At 35.5% G+C, this 20395-nt stretch overlaps 2 protein-coding genes across 2 annotated transcripts; both read right to left on the bottom strand.

Moving 5' to 3' along the window:
- Positions 1 to 131: 131 nt before the first annotated feature.
- On the bottom strand, positions 132 to 8218 carry LOC120329039 (sodium-coupled monocarboxylate transporter 2-like). Its single transcript, XM_039395649.2, has 13 exons — positions 7922 to 8218; positions 7215 to 7318; positions 6353 to 6541; positions 5234 to 5299; positions 4647 to 4766; positions 4007 to 4161; positions 3674 to 3817; positions 3356 to 3574; positions 2907 to 3019; positions 2486 to 2643; positions 2044 to 2243; positions 1096 to 1202; positions 132 to 394 (listed from the first exon to the last, which is right to left on the bottom strand). Exons 1-13 carry the CDS (start codon positions 7974 to 7976, stop codon positions 207 to 209), a joined length of 1818 nt encoding a protein of 605 aa, XP_039251583.2. The 5' UTR covers positions 7977 to 8218; the 3' UTR covers positions 132 to 206.
- Positions 8219 to 11306: 3088 nt separating this feature from the next.
- LOC120329058 (renin receptor-like) lies at positions 11307 to 18964 on the bottom strand. Its single transcript, XM_039395672.2, has 8 exons — positions 18763 to 18964; positions 16513 to 16680; positions 15965 to 16056; positions 15668 to 15793; positions 14577 to 14753; positions 14102 to 14236; positions 13666 to 13755; positions 11307 to 13002 (listed from the first exon to the last, which is right to left on the bottom strand). Exons 1-8 carry the CDS (start codon positions 18791 to 18793, stop codon positions 12754 to 12756), a joined length of 1068 nt encoding a protein of 355 aa, XP_039251606.2. The 5' UTR covers positions 18794 to 18964; the 3' UTR covers positions 11307 to 12753.
- Positions 18965 to 20395: the final 1431 nt, after the last annotated feature.

The following is a 20395-nucleotide window of genomic DNA, read 5'->3' as shown; positions in this document are numbered from 1 at the left end:
GATTAGCTTCTGAGGTTTCTGTTATTTCTACTTAAAACATGTCAAGTTATCAAGCGTTAGGCGAAAGGTTTGGGACGCTAGTTTCTGCAAACTTTTTGCGATGGAGTTCAAAATATATCAGATGGCAGTGTGCAACAAGTATTTTGGCTAAGAAGGTGTGTGAGGGTTGTTTCGTGAAGTTCTCGAAGATCTAGATTTCCCCAAATTTAGGTCATTAAAAAGTTCTCTTCAACGTCTTCTGAAGAGGCTTCCGTTTTTTTGTTTTTGTGACAACTGGAATAATCATCTTTCGGTACACCACATCGGAAAAATTTTCTAACGCAATCAGGAAATCGTTTGTTGTCAAATATCGGTAAGAATAATTTCGGATCAAGTTCTCGTGGTTTCTTGAATCCTAGAAAAATAATTATTTTAAAGTGAAAAGAACGAATCAGTAAAATCGTGGGTACTCCCGTAGTATGTGTACCAGGTTGGGGTTAGGCCATAATTTTATTCCGGTTTTCCGTATTTCAGTTCTATTACGAGTTCGGGAACTGTCTGTGTTAGCTAAATGAATATACCTACTGCCTATAAGCTTCAGCCTCTTGATGTCAAGTAGGCGAGCAAAATTAATTCCCTCCATATTGGTACACATACTTCTGGAGCGCCAAATCGCGTAGTGCTGCTTATTTTCAATATAGACGTATGCTGCACAAGGCAGTTGACTCATATTATAGTCTAGTCTTGGCGCTTCGGACAGGTGTCAACACTGACTTGACAAAAATTACATTTAGCTCAATTTCAATTACGTTTCCAGTGAGACCTGATCCCGACATAGATTTCTAGGTGTAACTGGGAACTAATTAAAGAAAACTACATCGTACTGGAACTTCATAGTTTTATAATCTTTTTATTAGCTGTGTGTATCTAAAATTTGAAAAGTGATCAACACGGTTTAACAATTTCAGCATTACAAGTCAAAACCATGCGGTGTAATAAAAATATTACAATCTTCCCAATAAGATAGAAAATCCACGGGCATCATAGTTTTATGTAGTTGTTTCAACGCTTTGCTCGGTCAAACTCGAGTAATATCTCATAAAAGTAATAAATCACCTGATATTCCGGATGCAATCAATCCTGTAACAATAGTGACTAGAGCTCCGGTTAATATGTAGTAATGAAAATTGATGCTGTAGATTAGCTGATCAACGCGATAACCCCTGGAATTGTATAATGTTAAACCGTATTGTGATAACACGCGTCATATGGTAGACATTATAAAGATATATATATATAGCAATTATAAAGTTCTATACGTTTATTTTTCTAGTTACTAAAAAAAGTGTTTCGAAATATTTTCAAACAAAAATATGTATATATAACAGTTGATAAAAATTCTTTAATTATAATACCTACTAAAGCACCGCTTTGCAAGTAGCGGGTTTAGGACTGGGATTTCACTATATGCTAGAATTTTTATCAACAGGTGTCAAGCGCTATACACATTTATATTGTATAGATATGAAGCTTTAGGATAAAAAATATATGGACACGAAAACCAAAATCGACGTAGCAATGGTAAATCTTACAGTTTACGGAAAGTCTTCCCGACTTCGACTGACCACTAGATCGCTGATATACGATTGCGGAACCGCCAAACGGTGCGCAATTTTTTATCGTCTTAACTCATAACTTCAATGCGAAAAACGAATCCCATAAAGCCCACAGAATGAATAAAAGTGATGGATGTCTAGTGACAACAACAATCTTTAACCACTGAAAATTTTCCAACAATTTTTCTCAGTAGTTAAAGAGAAAGGTTAATTTTCTACAACAACAATAACTGCAACAAGAAGAATACTAACAACAACAACATAACAACAAAGCGGTCCAAATGTCCAATTCGTGTCCACAATAAATAATAATAAATATTTCATAATTCAGCTATCTTGGATTTACTTCGAGTTTGATTAAGGATGACAGGGCTTGATCAAAAAAGTTAATTAAATTCGCTTCAGATAAAAAAAATTGTTTATTCAATTTTGTGAACAGTAAACTTACTCGCTTGCCGAACCATCTTGTAGAGTTGTAATGCTTGAAGTAAGCGTTGACATCGTTGTATACGAACCATTCAATAACGGGCAGAGATCCGTTGTTATTGGCGGAAGCTGGATCCTCGGTGGTGCAGTAAGCAAGAAAATAGAACCGAGAAACACCCAAACCATAAATGCATATCCTACAAGAACACCAGCGATGGCTCCCTGGTTTAGAAAACAAAACAAATGCTTGCAACTGGAATAATATAACGATTATTTCTATAACAGACAAATTCACCATTGCCAAGAACACAAAAGTTAGTCTTTCTATATAAAACTACATCTTCAGGATTAGTTCATATCTGCTCAGCTAAGCAAATACATAAAAAAAACGAATTGAATTAAAATATAAAAACTCATGATCAGTTGAAATAAAATCAGAAATTATGCAGCAAACAAATACTCACTGTGGAATTTGCCCATGGAAAAAGAAGTCCAAGAATATAAATCCCGAAAACTGGACCACCAACTGCTCCCATCAAGCTTCGGAGAATTTTAAATACGTTTGACCCGAGTGTAGATATCATGTATCCACAGAAGGTGACGATTACACCCAGTAGTAAAGCTATAGAATGAAACATAACGGAGCAATCGGTCATTGGTTCTTTTGGTCCCCTATTCTGAACAATTCTATGTCGCGAAGGTATAATGAAAGTCTTGGAAATCTTGTACGCACTCCAGTTTAAAAACATATATAGCTTTCGCCGCACACAAAGCTGACTAGAGTTGCTGGGTTATATTGACCAAGGGAATTGCTAATGAATTACAATTTTCTCACTCACGTTTTATTTAGAGAATCTAGTGAAGTTGATAAATTATGATAGTTACCACTTGTCTTTCCAGCAAACAGTTTTAATTTCTCTGATGCCCGAGGGTATATGGCTAACATAAAGTCTTCGACTATAACGATTGAGTAAGCATTAATTCCTGACGATACAGTGCTGCAAATATTTCAATGTGTTAGACCAGGAAGTAAAACAATACCAAGTTAAATATTCCCAAAATCCGATATTTTTGTATTTTTACTATACTTCTGGATTTGTTGAGCTACAAATATTAAAGTGGAAACAAAAGTAGATAGCCAGCACTGAAAAATACTGCTTGACAACACTTGCGTATCGGAAGTTGTATAATATATATATTTTGTTTGTCCATCGATAGGACCTCATACCTGGGCAGACTTTTATACAAATGAAAGTATATCTCTATGTTATTCTTCTACGCGTTTAGGAAAGCTTTCAATACCTAAAAATATTCGTTCACTAGAAATGTGTTACCTGAGACTCCCACTAAACACAGCAGCAACATACAACCCCGACAATCCTGGAAAGTTTTTGAACAAATGAAGAGCAATATAGGGCATTCCTTGATCTCTGCTGGTTAGAATTCCTGACTCAACCGGATCGCATCCTTCAAAGAATGCGTAGTAAAGTAATCCATTTCCTATTGCTATGAAGATAATCGTGATAGCGGGAATGATATATGCTATAATTGCGCTGAAACACAAAATTACTCCGGGATAAGCTTTTTGATTCTTATTCAACTGCATTAAATGTAATTCCATTGAAAAGTAAATAAAAACATTCCATACTTACTACTGTGATTGTGTCTTGTTCCTGCAAGATTGAATTCGTTGAAATATTGGTTGCGAAAATCCAAGGTAATGATTGAAAACAAAAAACTCCCCAACTAATATGGCCAATGGTGACATTCGCGATGAAATATCAATTTTATCGAAACTGGTAAAAAAGTAATTCAAAATTTTTTTGGTTATCACATCATTGTAATCGATAATTAGGCGAAATGGTTCTCAGTACTTTCGACGCCATATAACTGCGTTTATTTCTCACTAAACTTATTTAAGCAAACTATAATACATTTTTCATAAAAATGAACGGGTATTTTTTTTAAAGTAGGCTACGGTATACCTCATAAACGTCAGCCTTTCCCCACGACTGAGAGCAGCTTCAAGTTCTCCAAATCCCCCTAAGTGGACGATTCCGCATGTAAGAACAAATATAGACCCGCCTAGCATCAGAAGAGACTGCACTACGTCAGTCCACACAACTGCTTTGATTCCTCCCTAAAATACAGGAATATAACTGTTTCATAAAATTAGAACAGTAGAATTTATGGCAAATCACCATTTTTCCTTGACGATGAAATTGTAAAGTTGTATTATTGAGATAATATTCTATAGAGTTTAAAGCCAAGCCATACTTAAAACGAATGTCGTATAATTAACATAACTACAAAACCTGACGATCTCTGACCTATTTATGACATATCAAAACACCCGAACACTTGCAGTTACCATTGCAAAATAAAAGCATTCTGTACATAAGCCAGGTGAGTGCCAGACCAGACAAAGTATACAAAATTGACACAGAGAATTATGTTTTATTGTGGAATGGGCAAGTTAGTAACATAAGGTAACGCGAAGTTGCAAGTTTGAGCCATCCTTTAGAAAATGATCCAAATGCGTGAATATGCATTGATTTGCTGATAACTCTTTGTGGTAATGATATAAATATGAAAATAGAAAACCAGTCTTTTGTTTGACCTTACCAAAACTGTGTAGAAGGTGCAAATCCCGCCAGTTATTCCAATACTAATAGGAACTGTTATTGGAGTTACAGCACTCAACGCCAAAGCTGGAATATATGCAACCGTGCCCATGAAAAATACCTGAAAATTTTGAAACATAATTAATATTTGAATATAGAAAAACTCATTATATTGAATATTTTTTCAATTACTTTATGAGCTTATCAAAATCGTCAGCTGAGAAGAGAGTAAAGGCAGGTAGGCATGGATCAACCGAGCGTTTATATAATATGTTATAGAACTGGACTTTTCCGTTTCGGATTATAAACTACCAAATATTCAGCACCTTAGGTGAGGAGGCTGATCTGTAAATTTAAATTTTTGAATATAGAATACTTCGCCGGACATATTAACGTAGTCAAGACAGACGCATTGTTAGTTCGCTTCTAAAACGAAAACAATGAAAAATTATAAATATCTAAAATATTTGTATATATTGCCAGTATATACAATGAAGATATGACATTAAACACAGAATGATTTTTGTCACAACAAGTCAAGTTTATTTTTCCAACTCATAAAAAATAATTTTCAATTTAATAACATACCTCGCTTAATGGAACCATAACCGCAACAATCCTTCTTGTGGATTTGTTGAATCGCAACTCTAAATACTGTATGTGTAAATGGAAATGATTCAAATCCTTAGTTAGACCTCTTCAAAACAAACATACAAGACACGAAATGCTCGGATCATATTCTAACAAATTGAAAACGTCTATGCCTATCACATGAGAGTGAGAATTTTCTGGTTTAGGTTTGTTACTTATCGGTCTTGATCGGTAAGTATGTTGATAGGTATTTGTCCGTTTGTTTGTTTGTCTGTTAGACACTTTCGTATGTTACGCGATATCTCACGAAAGCGAGGTTGAATCTGCTCCATTTTGCATGTGCATTCATCATATCTCGGACCAGAAGCCCATTGATTTTAGAGGAATTATGTCGTATAATTAGCGAGTTATTATTTAATTAGTAATGGGAGACGCAGTGTCACTATTGAGTCAGAGCGAAGGATACACGCCGCTAGATCGATAAGTCGGCGGTCTCTGATCGCTATCTCGTTTTTGACATTATCGCATTTTATATCATGTATTTTCTTTGCGTCGGTAGCACATTGGATTTTACTTTCTGGTGGTACTTGTTCATTTATTTCTCAAATTGTCACAAATATTTAGATGAACAAAAAAATCACCACTATTTAGCAAAATATCAAAAATGCCACATGACCCACTTGTAGGAAGCTTTGTGCAGGAAGCACGAGATTATTTCACTCAATACTCAAAAGAAAGTGAAACAAATGCACTTGTTCAGTCACGTAAAATTGAAAAAAAAAATAAAACCCAGAAAATTCAGTTGTACGTTAAAACAGATTGAACTTCTTTATGTCAATGATTGCTTTTCCTTCGGCTTGATATCAATATGTTATTTAGTCGGAAATTATAACCACAAATTTTTTGTCACTGATTTTATAAATACAGTCAATGTTTTTCCCAGTGAAACGTTTTTCTCGAACTACTCTTAGGAATGTGCCGGGAGGTTGCTCTTATGGTATATATCGATTATGCCAGTTCATGTAACCGATGTAACGGTATGGAGTCTGATTCTGATTTATTAATAGTATTGGATAGAAATTAAAAATTAGTTAATAACACTGAATATTAACCTACCGCATAAATAGTCTCCAGTTCAAGATTGTTGTAAAAAGGTAAGTAGTACACGATTGTGACCATGGTAGCGAGAATAATCGCAATAGGAGCCCATATGTACACCGTTCCCACGATATATACTTCAGCTGGATATCCAATCATTGTTATTGCCGATATGCTTGTAACCGCAGTTGAAATTCCCACAGCGACCTTGCTCAAAAGATGTTATCGCAATAATATGACTACCGCATGATAAAAATTATCGTAACTACCATGCATAAAAGCCACGATGGCAATAAGTAAGGAACAGCAAAATAAAATGCAATTGCACTACATAAAACCAACGCTGTGAAAACCGTTATAAATTAATAACGTTGGTGCTTGGTTAAATATGGTCGTTTCTTCATTATAAGAACTTTTTAAATTTTTAAAGCTCATAACGATTAGTTTATCTTTTCTATGTCGTTTTTGTGAACATCCAATACAGAATAAATATGAATTGCAATCCCGAAGAAAGTTTGTACGTTTGTAAAATTAAATTATATATTATCAAAAAACATTACGTAAAGTAGTACAGATACCAACAAGTGATAAAATATCGTGTATCTGTTCCAACGGAATATTCCTACGATTCCTACTGTGAAACTGTAAAATCCCAAAATGGCTCGCGAGTCGCAAACACTGAAGAAGTATTAAGTTTTTTTCTTAAAATGCAATCGCAGAAAACCTACAATAGGACAGACAAGTCGAATCCCTCAACACCGCTGTTATATATCGCCGGCGTTCTAAGTTTTCATAAAATTTTATAACATCGTTGTCTCTGACGTTATCGGTCGTCTATTGTCTTGTTTGGAGATATGTTATAAAAATAAGTCGCACATACTGCATTTAGCTTTTTTTCTCCAAAAAAATAATTGCTCGTCGAAGAACTTTTCCTATCCTTGTAAGCGAAATACACCCCGATGAAGGAAGGAACGACCAACAACGCTGTAAAAATTAATGAAGTAAACTTCATTTATATTAGATTCGAACAACGCAAACACACCAAATAAATACTGCATGTTAGACAATACCACAACACATTAACAAGACAGCAATGCTTGAATATATATGGGGAAGGGGAACGAGTACCGATACAATAATGGGTACTCCCGTAGTATGTGAACCAAGATGGCGGACACCGGAACGTAGTAACAGGTTAGGGTTAGGCCATAATTTCAGGTACAAATACTAAGGGAGTCACTTAAATAGTGCCCGAACTCGTAATAGAATTAAAATAACAAAAATTGGAATAAAATTATGGCCTAACCCTTACCTGGTACACTTACTACGTTCCAATGTCCGCCATCTCGGTTCACATACTACGGGAGTACCCAAAAATGCCTGTGAGAACCCAACAACGACCAAAAAAGAATTTAACATAAAGAATCAATAGTCCACTTTGTTGTCAATAACACATTTACAAATAAATTTAAGAAATGTAAATTAATAACACGCTGGCTAATGATCATGGGGATATAAACAATGATTGTGCATTGACAAAAATTCCTACAAAAAATCAAACAAGATATTGCAATTCAATGTTCTCACCAATGAAAACCACGTAATCGGCAATTGCAAATCTCGTATCCACAGTTTTCTCCATTGATCTTCTCTACTATTTAAACTTTATAAGTGAATTGATCTTTACAATATAGACAAGCCTTGTATAAAATATCTATATTCTATATATTCAGAATACTGTACAAAATGTTTTAAATTTTAAATATTTATATTTTGAGTTACCCCAGATACTTTACGCTACCGAATCTGCGACCAGCGAAGCGCGCTGATCATACAGACGACTGGTTTCCATGCTCCAAATCAGAGGCGTGCAGCTGTCTATCGCAATGGGTCAAAACTTCAATTTCTGATGACGAGAGCCAGTGAAATTTCGATCTTCTTCAATATTTTGCGTGTCGGTGGGTCACGAAATAATAAGCTATCTGCTTCATTATATATTCCTTTACCAAAGACACTTTTCAATGAATATTTTCAACTCGCAATTGATCTACAATGCTATGGTATAACTAGCAGAGTGTTTTATACAATTGTGTGGCTTTTTTAGCAAATTGCGCTAATCGTATCTTGATAGTGTTGAACAGTGAAATATTTTGGACACCAGTCAATGTCGAACTTCCGCCATTTATAATCAACATTGTTGTTAGTGGTAAATGATTTGACGTTTTTAATCACAACACCAAATCACAGCAGCAAAAAATATCACGTTTCTGAATCGAATTTTCACCCCATAGTGTGACATAGTCAAGTAACAAAACACCGGGAACCACATTGGTGCAGCCGTTACAAATGAAAAAGCTTTAATAAATATCAAGTCTCTTACCGGCTACATAAATAGCTTCCACGGGTCGTATGTGGCACCCCTCATCTCTAAACGTTATCCAGAAAAGTTTTATCAATAGAATTTTTCCACCTTTATTTCTGTGACTAACTATTATTTTCGTCAAGAGGTGCACGAATAGATAAGGTTTTCTTCACATAATCTCTTTTCCCTCAAGCCTAATCTTTCTATTTTGATGGAACACATACTTATATCTCAATCGCCTACGGCCCTACACGAAAATTGAAACCCAGCCCATCACCTATATTTTGTATTTTACTCGTTTGTTGAAATGTTAGTGACATTTATGAACTTCACTAAGCGTGGATTTTATAACAGTTTCCCGATTGACTCGTTTATTGAAATGGTAGTGACATTTATGAACTTCACTAAGCGTGGATTTTATAACAGTTACCCGATTGACTCGTTTATTGAAATGGTTGTGACATTTATGAACTGCACTAAGCGTGGTTTTTTAAACGGTTTCCCGATTGACTCGTTTATTGAAATGGTAGTGACATTTATGAATTTCACTAAGCCTGGTTTTTGAAACGGTTTCCCGTTTGACTTTTGTTTGTTGAAATGGTAATGACATTTATAAATTTCACTAAGTGTGGATTTTAAAACGGTGTCCGGCTCCCGGCATTTGTATCTGTTTAATATATTAATGTTTGGAAAAAATAAACTCGACTATAATTATGTCCTGTCACAGACCTCATTTAATCAATATTATATAATTAAATAATTTCATATCCTGAGCTAGTTCGATACTACCACGTCATCATGATGTTATGCACTGGCGTAAACTACTCAAGAAAAATATTTCAACCCGCAGTTGATGAGAGTAGCCTACATGTGTAGAAAGACATTGGATTCAGAACTGTTTTTGAATCGAAATGGCGGAAAGCGGAAAGATTTTCAAGTGGTATAGCCGCGTCAGTGCGAACACTGCATTGAGTGGAAGTTAAATCACGCAGTCTGCAAATCGCCACATTACTGCCACTCGCCATTGTCATTTCGTGTCTGCATTGCTCGAAGGCCTTCGAAGTTTTAAAAATGTAATGTCGCTGTTTCATTGCACCACCTTTTTTAAATCAGAACTTGAATCCCTGAAGCTCTGAGACAGACATATCACAGATCCAGTTGCGCATGTTACCCATTTAGAAATTAGAAGGAATGTAGACCTCCACAACATTGCGAATATTGAAAATGTTGCGATAGACAGTAAAATAAATACGTTGCTGAATACAAATATTTTTAACTAAATAAATTCGTTATGTTAATTTCTCGAAGGCATTGTAATGCAGACGTGCCAACCCGCACCAGCATTGTTTAAATAAGTTTACATTCTATGATAGGTAACAGTAACTACAATTTTATTAAAACATGCACTATAAATTCAAACAGATTGGATACACATTTGTACATACATATATACCGGTATCAACTGATATAGTTTACAACAACAAATCAATTTTTAAGTTGTGAGTCATCTGTAACAGACTGCATGCATCAAAGATACTTACTATAAATCTTACTAAAAGTATTTGAGTTTATTAACACTTTCAATACATATCAAAGATCATCGAGTGATCATATGGACACCAGGGAATGAACACCGGGGATGTGGCATTCTTCCGAACATATCTTTTGTACAACTGCACGGATCATCCCTGGGGAAGCCAAAGTTGAACGAGAAGAAGACTTCATCATGTTGCCAAACCACAGACTGTAGTCAAATTAGAAGTACAGGCCTGGTAAGAGAATAACTAATCCGTTAGTTAATATGTCCGGGAGTAAGAAGAAGAAGTGGAAACTAGCAATCTTGTGAAATGGCCTGGGACGTTCAGAAATCCTAACTCTTCCAGCGTCAGCTCCCAGGACGACCTGCTGCCTAAGACGGAGCTTGTGCATTTCACATAAATGCTAAAAAAGCCATTTTATGGAAAATGGCTCTTTGCAGTGATTTCCATTATGATATTTTGCCAAACCTGTCTTTAATCTTAAAACTGGAATACGTTAAACAGGAGCGTAGCCATCACCTGGGTATAAATCGGAGCAGCCGATTAACGAGAGAACAAGTCTTGGGAACGATAATTGACAAATGCCAACATAGTGGAGAACGAAATACGGCGAAAGCTAACTATTTCGACAATATTGTTTCGGAATTTGCTTCCCGATAACGTAATTTTGCCAAGATGTTTTCTTGCGGGAATATTTTTCGAAACAATGGAGTTTTTCTACAGCGCACTTGAGCGAGAATTTATTTTGTGAGAACGGATTTTTGTGAAAATTTTGTTTTGTAGCAAGATTGGAAATTTGAAAATAACATAGAAAAAAGCATTATCAGCAATCTAGCAAAATGACCTAATTATTTGTTGAAGTCTGATAGTAATCCCACGATGGCGATTGGACTTCTGCACTTTGAGTAAATTCAACTAGAACAAACTTCCGCTGTAACTCCGGTTTGCTCCCACGATAAGTATCCGCGCAGGTTGTACAGATGAACCAAGACCGAATATTGGAGATTTATTCTATTCCGAATCCGAGAGCTCACTCTAGTATTACACCCGGTATTACAGATATTCTAGAATGGCCTTTTACACACTACTAAATAGATATTCATTGAGTAAATAGAAGAAAATTGCACAAACACAAAATAAATTTGATATACAACGGTCAGATATTGAAGAGCATACCTATCAGCCATAAAGGAACTTACAACAAAGAAAATACATCAAATATAATTCAGTTATAATAGCGAAGACACACTACGTTATGTTGCTTTAGTCGAGTTTTTTAGTGGACAACATGTCAATACATAATTCTTTGAACTTTGACATCAACAATATATAAATTCGAAACCGATGACTAGTATAACCAACTAAAGCCACATTGTTGACTGTGGCTGAGATAAATAATACAAACATGATTTTCGTTTTTGGTCTGTGTGAAAGGAGAGTTGAGATCTAGTTAACTAAACGCAAAAATCAGGGCATACACCCATGAATATTCAAGATATGATCAATGCTCATAGAACAGATTCTGGTCATCATTACTCAATGATATAAGATAATGAAAAATTAAAATACCATAAAATGCAATGCTCGAAATGATTTCCATTTTGTAGTAATTAAATTAGATCATGGAGAAGTATACATTGCCAAATACATTGCCTGATATGCAGTCGATAGAAAGTTTACATTTAAAACACTGTGAAAAAATTCCAGCATATCTCAATTTTGGGACAATTTTCCAGTCAAGTACCGATCCCAATGCATAACATATAATTGGCCGATCTATCAACAATATTTATAAGTGATATATATATATCATCATCATATCCGGCGGGCACCGGAACGTAGTATGTGTACCAGGTTAGGGTTAGGACATAATTTTAGTCCAATTTTTCTCATTTTTGTTCTATTACGAGTTTGGGGACTAGCCAAGTGACTCCCCACGTACTATGTTCCGGTTTCCTTGGTTCACATAATACGAGGGAGCCCGCAAATCAATCGTCACCGGTGTTTCATGCCCATCAACTCACTCAAATCATAATAAATTGGGTAGTTGATGCCGAAGCTGAAAGATTTTGGTCAATATGGGAAAAGCTTACAACTGCCTGCCTAAAGGCTTATTCGAAGTGTAGTTTACTATATTTACAATACTTTTCGAGCATAGAAAGTCTTGGGATCAATCAGTAGAATAATAGGTTCACGATTTTAGAACCAATGGATCTGACTATCTATGAATAATAGGAATTCCTGCGACTTTGATGCCAAACACCAAGGTGGCAATATGAAAAAATTGAATATTTGATGAAAGTACCGCATTGACTTGGATACTTTGGCTCACTGCATGAGGAACAAATTTGATTCTTAACATCGATTTTAACCAATGAAGTCAAATTCAACTGGAAAGCAATAACCACAAACCACAGTATTCAATATAACGACGCAAGAAACAACTTTGAATTTCAATTTTACACAAAAAACTCTGCAATCCACAATCAAATAACCACTATTTCTGTTTCATCTCTGCTTTAATCCATTTTAATCCTCTGGCTAGTAACTCTATAAATAATATTATCCTTGCCTGGGTCCATAAAAAACATGTTATAAGTTACAACAAGGACAGCAATGAAAAACCCAATCATGAGCCAAAGCATGATGCTGAACATTACTGCAAATTCTGCAGTATTTGGTTCTGCAAGGTTGAGCTGCGTAAAGTTAACTGCATTACCAGATGACGCAGGAACAGCGGCTTGTTGAAGACTTCGTGTATGACGTATCTACAAATATTGTGGTATGAAAGATTAATATATAATAACATGAAAGCGATGCTCAAATACATGGAGACCAAGGCCAGAACAAAGTAGTATGCGATCTGCCACAGTAGACTACCGTAGTCTTAAAAATTCGCCTCACCACCAGGCACAAATGAGTTCGCAAAACGAAAGACAACGGTTTCGCTGACATAAAAACGTTCCCCAATGAACAAAAATATAACAGCAGAATTTTAGATGTAATAACAGATTTCATAGGAAATTTAGAAACAAGTATCATACATATAAAAATATACAACATAATTACTATAGCATAAACCATTTCAATCGCAAAACTAAATTAGGTATTTTTTCAAATGTAATCAAGTCTATGAATAAATTGGCATAAAATTTTCAAGATTTATCGTGGTGGAGAAATGAAAAGAAACTAAGACATATGACATTTTGGAAATGATAGCTTCTCATTTGGTTATTGAATATAGATTGAATATTGGAATAACTAATCAATCAGATGCTGGATATCAATGTATAGATGTATCCTGTGGAAGCTGCTCAGTGTTACCTACCAGCTGGATAGTTCCAAAAAAAAAAAAATAATATGCTGAAGAAAATTTGAATATGGGTCAGGGGTCAGTCAATTATCCAGCAGAAAAAATATTCGAATCTCACCAGATAATCAGATACAGCGGGAGCAGCACCAGTTACATCAACTTCACACAACACTTTTCCATGATAAACGCCCTCCAATGATTCAATGAACTGAAAGAAACATACAGACAAATGCCAAAAAAGGAGAAGTAGAACTACTTTACATAAACAATATAACAGCAGGAAATAGTCATATTATCGGGGGTGGCGCTGATTTGTTTAACTTTATGTTGAATTTTGCAGGAAGTATTTTAAGAAATTTGAGATTGTGCTGAGAATGCAATGCCGATTGTGATTCATCCCAATCTGTATTGGAATAGGTTTCACTGAAATAAAAAAAATTTGTCTTTTTCAGTAAATTGCAGTTTTATCTATGAAAAACCTACTAACACTGAATGACACTGAATGAGCTCCATGTGAACTACGATTTTTAAAGAAGTGTAAACTACTGGCTCACCTGAGGAATGTAATATTCGAATAATTTGATTGCTTCTTTCACTTGAGGTGAAGTGGGACCATATCTTTGAGATAAAATATCCAATGAAGTTAATAGAACATGAACACTCTGCATCGCTTCAGTGTCAGTTTCACGCTATAGACAAGAAAAAGGTAAATCCAAAATACCAGTGCAAGTTGATCTCCTACAGTTACAGTAGATTAAAGTGAATCATTTGATTCGGAATGATTCGAATGAATCCATTAAAATGAAAAGTGCCCTATATAATAGAATATTTCTATAGAAAATTTGCTCAAAGCAAGGTCGCACGAACTCACTCACAAATAAAGAAGTCAGTCTCCGAGATAAATTTTGGAAAAACAATTTCAAAATGATTGCTTTGCATCATACCACCAAAATGATATTAGGTAATGGAATACTTTCATAAATTAAATGAATTGAACAAAATTTGAATATCACTTGTTTTATATCATACCAACTGTGTGACAGCATCCATCAACATTTGTAATTCTCCAAAGAAATGACAATCTTCATCATTGTTTGTGTTTAAAGAAGTGATTGTTATTGGCAATGAACGAATAATTGCATCTTCCTCCATGATGCGTTTCCTCATTTGAAGAACATCAGCCCTGTCGATGCTTGAGCCTTTAAACTATACAGATCAATGTAGGGGGTTAAGAAATAGTATAAAAAAAATTGTAACAATCAAATTATACCATGTAGGGGTTGATTTTGGATGAATATAGCCCCAGCCCCAGCCCCAAAGTGGCTGTGAGGGCTATTTAAAAGGTCTGCAAAATAAAATATAATCTAGACCAGTGGGGAGCGCGAAGCTAATTAAAAATAAAATATTCGATAGATATCATACTGACCGCATTATTTTGGATATTTACATTTCTTTATTTTAGATATTTACATTTCATCCACGTTTTTTCATCGTGTTTTTTTAAAAAAAAACATGCTTTCGCCTTTCTATCTGTTATTTGTAGCTTATTGTTAGCTAGTTATTTTGGAGGTGGGGTACGAGACTTGACAAATTTCAAAAAAGGGGGAGCGACTTGAAAAGTTTGAGAACCACTGCTCTAGACACTCTAGTAACTTTCATAGCGACTTGCAGAATATTTTAAAGCTGCCTCTGTGTGTATGAAGCACAGTGTCTATGAAGTTCTCACTAGGCATATACAAGATTCGTAAATTAATTGAACTGATCAATACATTCTGGCTTCTCCGCATATATTTTGACAATGATTACATTCCTTTGAACTTGATACCAATAACTACAATCGTATTAAAAAACACTATCGTAAAGTGTAAGATTGAAATTATTGTCGACAGCAGCTCACAGAAAAAGTAGAATGACTAACTCATTTATTTTAAATATTTATGTGAAAACAAGGGGAAAACTCAAAAATTTCATTCAATATTTACTTTTTCATGCAGTATATTGTTATTCACAATCAACACTCAATATTTTTTTACACATAAGCGACAAAAATAAGTCATATATATCAATGGACATGTAAATAAACTCTACACGCATAACATTACAACTAGTCTTCAACTTACTTGATCAGGCAGCACAAATGATCGAATGACAGATTGACTTGAATAATCAGAAATTAGAGCAGAATTCATTTCAAATATTGGTGGAATGCTTGACTCCAAATTATCTGTTGTGTACTTGATGATGTGCTAAAATAGAAATAATACATGAAATCTAAAGGTAATAAATGGATAAGGAAATTTTAAAAAATCTAAACAAAAAAATGTGAAAAAAGCACTTACACAAATAAGATTTCTGGATACATATTATAGAATAAAATATTTAAAAACAATAAAATATCATGGATAGAACAAAAATACCTTGCTCAAAGCAAAATCGTTCCCTTTTGGAAGATGTAACGTTATCAGAACATTCGCTGTTGGTGGATTGAACAAATCAATGCTCTGAAGACCTTAAAAAAATTATATAAACATTGCGAACCCAAAAAACTAGTATAACGCTTTCAAACATAGCATGTTCTATTAGGTCTTTTGTGGACTTTCAGTTGGAGGACCATGCCTTTACTTTGAACAAATTTGCATGAAAAAGATTTCTAATCGAGATGTTTGACGCTTACAGGTATTTGGCAACAAAATCATTTACACACGATAATATTCTTTGGATCATATCTCAACTTGAAATTCTCAGATACTCATGGTATTGTGGGGTGTATCATAAGGCCATACCTACAAAGCCAACAAAGATTTACTTGTCTGATACAATATAGGAAGCGTGACTGAATGAAAAAATCTACACAAAAAAATTTACAACCGCATCAATTTAAAAATGTGGTTTCGTCATCAAAAGTCGAAATACATCCAATTTGTAAATTGAACTAACAATTGAAATTGCATATCGACAACGTTACCTGGCCATGTTTCAGTGCGATGTAAATATTGTGCAGGCAAACCCATCATGAAATTGATGATTCCCGGCAGTTCGCGTCTTCGAACAGTTTGATCAGTTCTCGGTATAAACTTCATTGTTTTCGGTGCACTTGCAATGTAAAACTCACCAAGACATGTTGAAATGAGCGCTGCGGAAAAACAAATGGAATATTTCATAACCATACTACTGTACCCATATATCAGTAGAATGGTACAGCCAGTTTGCGAACGATTTCATTCAAACCGCTATAAAATAGAAACCAATATTTCTAACCCATTAATTTTTTTACTGTAGGTGATGGGCATTTATTCTACACACTACAACTCGAATTAACTTTCTAAAATCAGGGGTTAAATCTATACAAACCACCAGAGTACGATACTCGGAAGACGTATTTGCGACCGAAAGACCAGTGATTTTGAGACTTGGAAATCGTTTAAGCAGCCATGCATGAAAAAATTAGGCTTCTAATTGCATTTCTGACCGTCAAATATTTTAAGAACACGGTTATTTCAAACACAATTCGCCAAATTATAAACAAAGCACCACATCACAGCGATCAAACACACAAAAACATGATGGTCGCATATTGGTCGACAAAGATATTATCGACCTTTTGGAAATGCGCACCCCCAGCCCATTCCCCCTTCTTTAAATGTAGAAACGCGAACTTTAAAGATGGTTAAAAGTACCACAACTCTACCCAACTGACAAGTTTTATCTTTATATCTCATTCTCTTTATATTTCTATAAATTTTCAAGCTTTTCTACAGGGACAATGGGTAGTTAGCGACATAAAAAAAAGGTTCGTTTTTTTTTTCTTCAAGTCGGGTGTTAGGTCGTAAGTTCGTAACTTCGTTGTTTGTGGCCGCATTTTAGTGTAATTTCGCAGAGCTACGAGGGATAAGTGGACGATAACGCATGAGTAATATCGTCACGGTGTGTTAATTTTTTCGACATTAATTACATTGATGAAGTTGATGGCCGCAAATTAGCTAAGCCACCCTATATCTGTATATACCACTACCACAGCCTGACAGGCTGTGTAATAACTTTATTTACAAATAAATCAATCAGTCATTTATTTTGGTTCTCTGGCATAAACAATACAAAAAGTAATCAGACAAAACAAAATGCAGAGATACCTGGGAGATGGGCATAACTTTAAAAAAGTTAAAAAGCGTACATTGTACGTGCCCGCCCACCAAAAAAGAATAAAACAAACACAGAAAAACGCGATTTACAATCGGGCAGTACTTTGAGAGCAATTTACCGAAAACAGCAAATTGAAGTAAATAATTGAATGCAATAAACTTCTACCTTTTAAATTATAAATGTAAGACGTGTATGTGTAACACAACAGTGCTTTTCATACAAAAACATGGAACAAAAAAAACACTCCCTGACGCAAAACGGTAATGCTGTAGGCCTAGTTCAATTTCATTGCAAAAACAACACAGTGCAGCAGTGACAAAAAATTGTTACTAAAAAAACAAGCTTGATAAATAGATTGAATGTTCGGGTGTAGTATAGTTTAGTACCACAGGTACTTCCAGTGGGCGTAGCATAACGAATTTTGCATATGTTATTCCTAACCCCCACTTGACTATGCCATCCAAAAATTACGTCACTACGACGTCGCCATCACGTCATAGGTCTTGCCAAAGTATAATTCCGATCGCCCGAAATGACATCTGCGCCGCCGATAACGAACTCGCTAAAGCCGGCTATCTCTCTCCTATCGTGATCGTTGTGACGAGAAAACGAGAGAAATAGCTTGCTCGATTTCGGGTGCTCGTCTGCGCGTTTTGGACGACCATTCGCATACTTTGGTAGGCATTATTACGCCACTGTGACGTCAAAATGACGTAATTTTTGGGTGACGTAGTCAGGTGAGGGTTAGGATTGACATATGCAAAAATTGTTGAGCCAGGCCAACTAGAAGTGCATGTCGTACTAAACTATACCAGACCCGAATGTTCCATAGCAGTCTATGCACAAGTCATGGATTGGGGTATCGGGTTCTTTTGTCTTTTTTGATTACATATAAATGATATATACAGATATGAAGAATCCAATTCATGTTTTTAAACTTCCAGTTTTCGGATTTTATGGTTACCGGTACCGTAACTTTTTTTTATTTATTCCTGGAGGAAAATGGCCAATTGCCGTCCTGTACGATGGCAGTACCCTTTTCCTTCAATTTTTCTGGGCAAAAAAGTAAACTTACCAAGACACACAAAAATACGAAGTTCATCCATGTCACACTAGTGATACTTGTATTCGAGTTGGAGACTGTACACAGAACAACAATTCTGTTTCGCAGCAAACCAGTAAAGAAGTCTAAACGGATATTACTTACAGACTTATAACGTCAAGCCTGATCGATAGGAAGCTGACTTCTTAGGATCACGGGATGCAGGTAGGGGTGAACGGAGTCCGTTGTTCAATATTAATGAGTGTATAGGTAGAAGTTAAGTTTATTTCGACCATATTCAGCATACCGGTACCAGACGATAAAATAATTGATAAAAACATATAGGTTAAAACTGGAGATAGAACCAGGAGATAAAATAAAACTTCAAGTAAGGTTTTTGGACGTACAGAATTTGAGTTGAGTTGCCAAAATAGAGTGGTACCGGTTCACTCACCTAAAAGCATCAATCATTTGGAAAAATAGGTGGAAAACAGCAGCCGCGAGCCCCAGCGGCGGCATATGAAACTACAGAGAATGATAACCCTCTATAATAAAACTGTGTATTACAGAGTGAAATGTTTTTTTAAAAAGATAAATAAATTACTGTTGTATAATAACGTAATTGACCTTTCCCCGAGCATCGACTTCCTTGTTTACTTCGTGACATTGGCCAATCAGCAAGATGCAAAAAGTGACGTAACAATGCCCCCTTTTTGCATCCGCTCAGACACTTTTCTCACTCAGATTTTCAAGCGTGATTGTAAACATTACCTCGTTTTCGCGTTTTTGAACTCTATTCGTTAGTTTTCAGTTGTGTTTTGGGAACTTGAATAAAAATCAGATAATTCAATGATCACTCTGTCTTTCTAGGAGTTTGAATTTAATTGCAGTAATAAAAGTTAGTGTAGAAATAGCTGTGATAGACTAGCCTGAAATTCTTTACCGGTACTTTTAAAAAACAGATTGTTGTATGCGATGAAACATAATGATGGTTTGAAACACATACCCCATTTTACAGGCGCCAACTCGCAAAAGCACTCTTAAAATAGCCCTGACAATTTTGCAATGGTAAAGTATAGGGAGAATTTTTCGAGGGTCAAAGGTCGGGGAAAGGTCCATACAGCATTTATTGCAAGCTACGCAGGTTAGATCGATCAAACAATGCGCGGTAAGAGTACAATATCCGATATCAACCACATTCAATGCATCTTTCTGAATATAGGTACCGGTTCTCCACCAACACTAAAACCCAGGTAAGAAAACTTTGTGTAGAAGTAGAAAAGTTGATAATTCTCTTAATCATATGATGAACCACATCCTCTCGTCCGATTAGCAGTCCATGTCAGGTATGGGATTAGTTGGCCAGTTATTTGTTCCAAATGTATTGACTCGATGGTTGGGGAAGTGGTAAGAGACCAGCCGCTATGTGAATCCGCATACGGTGGTGAGGATTCTAGCAATCCTCTCACACACTATTATCCCCAGTGTCGCGTTAATCAGAAATGCAACAGAGAGCGTATTTCTAACGCTTAGCATGATGTGTCACACCGCCTAGCATAATAGAAAATAAATGATAAAAGTTCCTAATTCACATTGCCCCATTAATCCTTTTCTGCCCCATTAATAACAGTACCAAAGTGTACTTACATATTGTCGAACAACTGGG

This window comes from Styela clava, chromosome 7 (assembly GCF_964204865.1).
Source record: "Styela clava chromosome 7, kaStyClav1.hap1.2, whole genome shotgun sequence".
Lineage (NCBI taxonomy): Eukaryota > Metazoa > Chordata > Ascidiacea > Stolidobranchia > Styelidae > Styela > Styela clava.
Note: the sequence above shows the minus strand (reverse complement) of the source record. Positions and strands in the feature narration are given on the sequence as shown.